The 7,981-nt window shown below is 24.6% G+C and overlaps 1 protein-coding gene across 1 annotated transcript; it reads right to left on the minus strand.

Annotated features, from left to right (window-relative positions):
- Positions 1-6,819: 6,819 nt before the first annotated feature.
- Positions 6,820-7,551, minus strand: LOC117172698 (histone H1-like). The gene has a single exon (XM_033360853.1). The coding sequence runs from the start codon at positions 7,481-7,483 to the stop codon at positions 6,875-6,877; it is 609 nt and encodes a 202-aa protein (XP_033216744.1). The 5' UTR covers positions 7,484-7,551; the 3' UTR covers positions 6,820-6,874.
- Positions 7,552-7,981: the final 430 nt, after the last annotated feature.

Genomic DNA, 7,981 nt, shown 5'->3' on the forward strand with positions numbered 1-7,981 from the left:
TTTTCAGCGAGTCGCTAACAGTTTGGAGAATCCAATTAACACGAAATATTAACAAGAGTCATTCCTGAATGTAAGAGAAATAAATGTAAGTTTATACTTTCATTTTTTTTCCTTCTCCTTAGCATACAAATCGAAAACCGGGAATTTTTATATACTTGGAAGAACCTGGAAATGACAGGAATTTTTTTTTAAGTCCAGGAATTTATTTGAGCGCTTGCTTACATTTTTATTAAATTGTATTATTTTTTATTAATTTTATTTCCTTTTTTTTTAAATTAAACTGCGATGTAATTTCAATATAGTTGCGAGTTTAACTGTTTTGTAAAAATTTATCTTTTTGATTTAAAAAATTAACTATTTTCGTAGAAAATTAATCTTTTGGTTAAAATTCATATTTTGTTGCTAATAAGTAAATTGCAATCTATTTTGGATGAAAAATATTTTTTTAAAATTTGTTTTCTTGTTTTAAGAGTTTATCTTTTTTAGTAGATACTAGACGTTTTGTATTTATTTTTTTATTTTTTTAGTCGCACAAATTTTCAAATTATTTACAAGGAAAAAAATAGCAGCCTTTTTTAGAATTATATAAATATAAATTTTATAATTTTCATGAGACAATTAGGAAAGATTTTTAAATATTTCAGATATTTCAAAAAAAGAATGTAGAAGATTTAATAAATATAAATTATATTTTACAGGATTTAAAAATTATCAGGGAAATTCGAGCTTTATCAAAAGATATTTAGGACTTTTATATTTTCAGAAAAAATAATAAATATTCAATAAATTGTCGGAAATGCTTGCAAGGTTTAAAATATTTTAAATCTATGCAAAGCCTCTTGAACTCTTAAAAATATTTTTAAATCAATCAAAAAATCTAGATTCAAAAAAATATATTTTACGGGATTTTACAAAATAAAAGAAAAAATTCGAGCTCTTTTAAAATTTAATATTTATACAATAACTCTTAAATTCTTAAAAATATTTTTATCTGACTGGAATTTTTCTTGAAATTTTGAAAAATAATTAAAAATTTATAATAAAATTAAAATAATTTTTTATTAAAAAAAAAAAAGAAATTAGTATCCAGGCGTTTGCGTTTTTGACGTGTGAGTTTCTTTTTGTTTAAAAACTTTTACATAAATCTGAATTTTTTAAAAATCTTCTGCAGTTTAAAAATCTTATTTATTCTCCTTAAATTTTCGGAATATATATTATGACGCGATTTTAGTTTAAAAATTTTTTAAACCCTTTTTTTAAATTTTATGAAATAATTTGAAATGTTTTGTAATCTTTTTTTAATGAGCTCTTAGAACTCATTAATAAAATTTTTGTTTGAAATTTTCCCATGACTCTTAACTGTATTATTTTCATTCCCTTGACGTCCCAAAAAATGGAGTTTCCCTAAATTTAAATTAAATCCTGAAAAATGGGAATAATTGTCTTAAAGTTTTCCATATTTTTTTAAAAACAATTTTGAATTCTTTCAAATTTTAAATTATTATTTTCAAATGAAATATTAACTGCTTAAAATTTTCCCACAAATGTGTAAAAAGATTTAATCTCAAAATCTTTCAAAATTATTAAGAAGCTTCTATTGTTCTAATTCTTAAAATACGTTTTTTCAATAATTGGATTTTACTTATCTCTTTGAAATTGTAAAAAAAAGATTACCCAAACATGAAAAAAGAAAACATTTTTTTCTTCTTAAAAATTCTGGAATTATAGTATGGTAGCAAAATGTTAAGAACAAATTATTGCACAGCATAAAATACTTAATTAAAAAAAAAGTCACTAATTCAAATCAATATAATATATTCTATAATAATATATTCTATATAAATGAATTCAATCTTCATGTAATCAAATATCGTAAAAAAATTAATTAGCTAATAATAACTAATTAATCTGTTTATAAAATACAAGGCGTTAAAGAATTATTTTTATAATGAATTATTCAAATAATTTTTGCGTATTATATTTCTGAAAATTTGTATTATTGATAAAATTTAAAAATATTGCAGAAAAAAGTAAAATATATATTCGGATCATTTAGAAATCAGAATTCCGATACTCATTTCACAACATAACAAAAAAATTTAATTGAAAATTTAACAAAATTGTTAAAAAGTCATATTTTTTTATTAAAAATTCGAATATTTAATAGAAAATTAACTTACTGTTTACAATTCTTCTTTTGGTGTTAGAAAGTGAACTGGAATCTTCTTTGGATGAAAATTGAATTATTTTTTCAAGGTTTTTTTCCAAAATTTATTTTTTTTAGAAGAAATCTAATTTTTCTTAAATAAAATGCAACTGTTCGTTTGAAAATTCAACTCTTTTTCGAAAGTTTGTCTTTTTGAGTTGCTTCAACAGAAGCCACATCTTTCTTGGATAAAAAAGACAACTATTTGATTGAAAATTTAATTTTCAAAAGGAAATTTGTCGTTTTTTTATTAAAACGTCCTCTTTTTTAGTATAAATTTCATCTTTCATAGAGAAAATGCAACTGTTTGGTAGAGAATTAAACTATTTTGTTAAAAATTCATCCTCTTTGTTTGAAAAAATTCGTCTTATTGAATTAAAAATTTAATTTTTTTTAGAAAATTTTGTTTTTAATCATATTTTGAACTTGATAAGTCACCTGGAATCTCTTTGAATGAAATTTAACTATTGCAAACAAATTTTTAAATAAAAATTTATCTCTTTTGAGAAAAATATTATCTGTTTTGGGAAAAAAACTGTTTGGTAGAGAATGCAACATTTTCGTTGAAATGTCATCCTTTTCGGTTAAAAATTCGTCTTTTTGGATTAAAAATTCAATTTCTTTAGTAGAAATTTATTTCTGGTTTAAAAATTCATATTTTGATGGTGAAAATTCAACTGCAATCTTTTTAAATAGAAAACTCAACTATATTTTAGTAGAAATGTCATTTTTTTAAAATGAAAATGCAACTTTTTGGTTAAAAATTAATCTTCTTTGACTTAGAGTTCAACTATTTTATTTGAAAGATTTGATTGAATCAGTTTGTTAAGAAATTATATTTTGTTGAAGATTTATATTTTTAGTTGAAAATTCGTCTCTTTAATTAAAATTTCAACTGTTTAATTTTATTTATAATTGAATAAAATAATCTATTTTAAGATTGATCTTTTCCGGGTGAAGATTCTCATTTTTGGGCAAAAAAAAATAATTTTCTGGGTTTGAAATTTCATTTTTGTTGTGTAAAAATGCATCAGTTTTGTGGATAATAAATTTTTTGCTGAAAAGTCATTTTTGTGTGAAATTTCAATTTTCAAAAAGAAAATTCGTCTTTTGGCTTGGAATTACAACAATTTTAACGAAATTGTATCTCTTTAATAAAAAATGTTTATTTGTTGAAAAGTCCAGAAATTACATCTTTCTTGGATAAAAATACAATTTTTTGGTTGAAAATTCATACTTTTTGGTTGATAATTCTGTTGCTATGTTGAAAATTAAACTATTTGGTAGAAAATTTACTTTTTGTTTAAATTTAATATTTTTTTGTTAAAAAGAGAACTAAAATCCTTTATGGATGAAAATTCCACTATTTTTTGGGAATTTCTATTTTTTCTTTTTAATTAAAAATTCACCTGTTTTAAACAAAATTTAATCTTTCATGTTTTATGCAATTTTTTTCTTAGAAACTTTTTTTTTAATTCATATTGTGAACTTGAAAAGTTAACTGGAATCTTTTTTGAATGAAAATTCCACTATAATTGGTCAGTGATGAAAGAAAACTCTGAATCCTAACAAAGAGTTAGAATTATGCAGACAAAGTTTTCCACCAAAGAGAACTCACTTGAAAATAAATAAATAAAATATTATGGAAAAAATTCGCGGCCAGCTGAGGCAATTTATTTTATCTCAATAACTAAAATGTTTTTTAACCCCCTTTTTAAAGAAACTTTCCTTTTTTCCTCGTTTTATTATTTTCTTAAATTCAAACTGAGTTAATAGAATTATATTTTTGGTATAGAATTGATCTCTTTCAGGTCAAAATTCTATTATTGCTCTGAAAATTTGATTATTTTGTTGACAAGTCAACTCTTTTGGATTAAAAATGTAACAGATTTTAGATGAAGTTTATTCATTTTTGTTTGAAAATTCCATTATTTTGTTAAAAATTAACTCATTTTTAAATTCTTCTTTATAGTTTGAAAATGAACTAAATTCTAAACTAATTTGCTAAAAATCATTTTTTTGGTTTGTTCACAAGTATATATTTTTATAATTAACTTTTTCAACTGGAAATTGAAATACATATTCTGTTTTAGGTTGATTATTGATATTTTTTGAGTTAAAAATTCAACTATTTGGTTGAAAATTTATATATTTTGTTGAAGTTTTCTTCTTTTTTGTTTTGATTAAACTGTTTTTTTTTTAAATTTAAAATTAATGATTTTTTCGTTGAAATTTAAACTATTACATTTGGCGTCTTTTTTGATAAAAATTTGTTTTTATTTGGTTGAAAGGAAATCGTTTTCACTGTAATTTTAACTATTTGGTTTAAAAAAATGAACTGTTTTTATATTAATCTTTTTTAACTGAAAATCTAACTGTTCCATTTTTGGTAGAAACATTATCTTGTTTAGTTGAATATTCAACTAATTTGTTGAAAATTTGTTTTTGTTTTTTGGCATAAAATTCAATTACACTAGGTTGAAAATGGACCTACTTTTTCAAACATTCATTTTATTGGCTGAAATATTAACTGTTTTTTTGTTGTTGAAAATTTATCTTTTTTTATTGAATATTAATATTTTTAAGTGAAAATCTAATTATTCCACTTTAGGTTGAAATTTTATCTTTTTTTGGTAAAAAAGTATTCCTTTTTGTTAAATATTTATCTTTTTGGTTGAAAAGTAACTTTGAACTTTTTTTCAAAAATTCATTTTATTGGTTAAAAATTCATGACACCAGTTTTTTTTCGTTGAAAAATTAACTCTTTTTTTTAATTCATTTTTTTCATTTAAAATTCAACTATATTTGTTTGACAGTAGAACTACAGGTAAATTTTTTTTATTAAATAATCATTTCTTTGATTGAAAAATGAACTGTTTGGTTCAAAACTTAACTGTTTTGTTTAAATTTTGCCTATTTTTGATTGAATATTAATTTTATAAACTAGAAATCTATCCCAATTTGGTTAAAAATTTATCTTTTTGATTGAAAATTCAACTGTCCTTGGTTAAAAATCTAACTTAAAAAAAATTCATTTTATTTGTTAAAGATTCATCAGACTAGTTTTTTTTCGTTGAAAAATGAACTTTTTGTTTGAAAACTAATTTTTTTTCGTTTAAAATTTAACTATACTTATTTAAAAGTCGAACTACTAGATGAAAAAGTAATTTTTTGTATTAAAGAATCATTTCTTGGATTGAAAAATGAATTGTTTGGTTCAAAACTTAACTGTTTTGTTTAAAGTTTGCCTTTTTTTGATTGAATATTAATTTTTTAAACTGGAAATCCATCCCATTTTTGGTTGAAAATTTATCTTTTTGATTGAAAATTCAACTATACTTAGTTAAAAGTCGGAATTTTTCAAAATTTATTTTATTGTTTGAAGATTCACCATACCAGTTTTCTTTTCGCTGAAAAATTAACTCTTTTTTTGTTGGAAATTAATTTTTTTTTCGTTGAAAATTAAACTTTTTGGTTAAAAAATTTAATATTTTGCCTAAAATTCGCCTTTTTTGTTGAATATCAATCATCATTTTAACTGAAAATATATCCATTTTATATTTCGTTGAAAATTCAATTATACTTGTTTGACAGTGGAACTACTAGATAAAATTATTTTTTTTTATTAAAAAATCATTTCTTTGATCGAAAAATGAAATATTTGGTTAAAAACTCAACTGTTTTGTTTAAAGATCGCCTTTTTTTATTGAAAATTATACTTTTTAATTGGAAATCTATCTATCTCGTTTTTTTTTTTTTTTTTGAAAATTGATCTTTTTTTTGTTAGAAAATTAGTATTTTTGATTAAAAGTACAAATATACTTCGAATTTTTTCTAAAATTCATTTTGTTGATTAAAAATTCATCAGACCAGTTTTTTTTTCGTTGAAAAATTAACTCTTTTTTGGTAATTAATTTTTTTCGTTTAAAATTCCACTATAAAATTTTTAAATATTTTTTCAAACTGGTTTTCATATTTTTCTTTAAAGTAAAATATCATAAGTCTTCTTTTCAATTTTTACATATCTAACGTCTTTTGGCGAAATATTTGAATTTTCGATTTTCGGAATATTGCTTACGATAAATAAAAACAAATTTACGAGTTCTATTGGAAAATGGTTGAGACATTTTGTAGAATTTTTCAAAAGCTTTGAAGACTTTTTTCATATTTTGCGTCGTTTTGTAATAAATTCTTACAAAGTTGTATCTCTTTTTTGGGTCGATAACTTTTCTATCAATTTGTCGTATTTCCAGAAATTTTTCATTTTTATGTAATTTTTATGGTTAAAATAAAAAATGCGGGTCCTATCAAAAAGTGATTCGGATAAACAAATTTGTTAAATCATTTTCTAATACTTTCTCAATCATAAATTATGAGAATGTAATATTATTCCCATATCTAAAAAATTTTTTATTAAACTGCAAGTGTAGTGATATTTGCAACAAAAAAGGATTTTTATTTTTAATCAAAAACTGTTGAATAAACTTTGAAAAGGAATGGCCAAGAATTTTGAAGATTGTGTAGTAATTCTGGTTGGTACCCAGAATTAAGTAAGCGTGTATAAAGAGAACAAAGAAAGAAACCAACGTCAAAAATGTTTGGTGGCCCTGAAAAGGGCCGTTTGTTGTTGAATAGGACACTTCAAAAAGTCAAAGGAACATTCTCTCTTTACTTCTTCGCAACCTTCTTTGCTACTGGCTTCTTTGCCTTGGGAGCAGCCTTCTTTGCTGGAGAAGCGGCCTTTGCTGCTTTTTTGGGAGCAGGCTTGGCCTTAGGCTTAGTGGACTTTGCCTTGGGTGGCTTGGCAGCAACTTTAGTAGCAGTCTTCTTCTTTTCAGCAACAGCTTTCTTTGCTTTCGGGGCAGCCTTCTTTGCGGAAGCTGGCTTCTTAGCAACTTTGGATGCTGGTTTCTTGGTAACCTTTGAAGCAGCAGACTTGGCAGCTTTAGGTTTGCTGTCTTTCACTGCGAGCTTGAAAGATCCTGAAGCACCTTTTCCCTTGGACTGAACCAATTTACCACTGGCGACGGCACTCTTCAAGTACTTCTTGATGAAAGGAGCCAACTTGTCAGCATCAAGTTTATAAGTTGCAGCAACGTATTTCTTGATGGCCTGAAGAGACGATCCATTTCTTTCCTTGAGTTCCTTGATGGCGGCATTCACCATGTCAGCAGTTGGTGGATGAGTTGGCTTGCTCTTGGGCTTCTTCACCTTGGGTGCGGCAGCCTTCTTCGGGGTCGCAACCGCAGCAGCAACAGATTCAACTTTGTCAGTCATTTTTGAATGAATGAGAAATTTCCTTGATATCAAAGAAAAAGCACTGGGTATCTTCTCGAACTAATTCAATGAGTCTGATAGACCAGAATAATATTTTTCGGTCCGGCAACACCGAATGCCTTAACAGAGCGCGGACGGTGTAGAAAGACCGCCTCGCTCTTGCGTTCATTCTTGCTCGAATTCATTGGGCGAGCGTAACCGCTTTCACACATTTTAGGTGATTTCGGCAATATTAGGACCATTGTCATCTAATAAAATATATAGATTTCGATAAAGAGATATTTTTTACGTATTTTAGCAAAAAAATTGGCAAGATAAGTTAATATTAAGACTATGGAAATATCGTTTATTTGGTACTATACTTTAATCTATTGTAGGTAACCATTAAGGAAAATTGTTAAAAAAGTAGTTAAAAACAAGATTTTGCATACAATTTTGATACTGAGAGATGGTCAATGAATTCTTCTAGTAGAAAATGGATTTTATTTTGCCCCAAAA

The sequence above is a fragment of the Belonocnema kinseyi genome, chromosome 5, assembly GCF_010883055.1.
Source record: "Belonocnema kinseyi isolate 2016_QV_RU_SX_M_011 chromosome 5, B_treatae_v1, whole genome shotgun sequence".
In the NCBI taxonomy this organism is placed as follows: Eukaryota; Metazoa; Arthropoda; class Insecta; order Hymenoptera; family Cynipidae; genus Belonocnema; species Belonocnema kinseyi.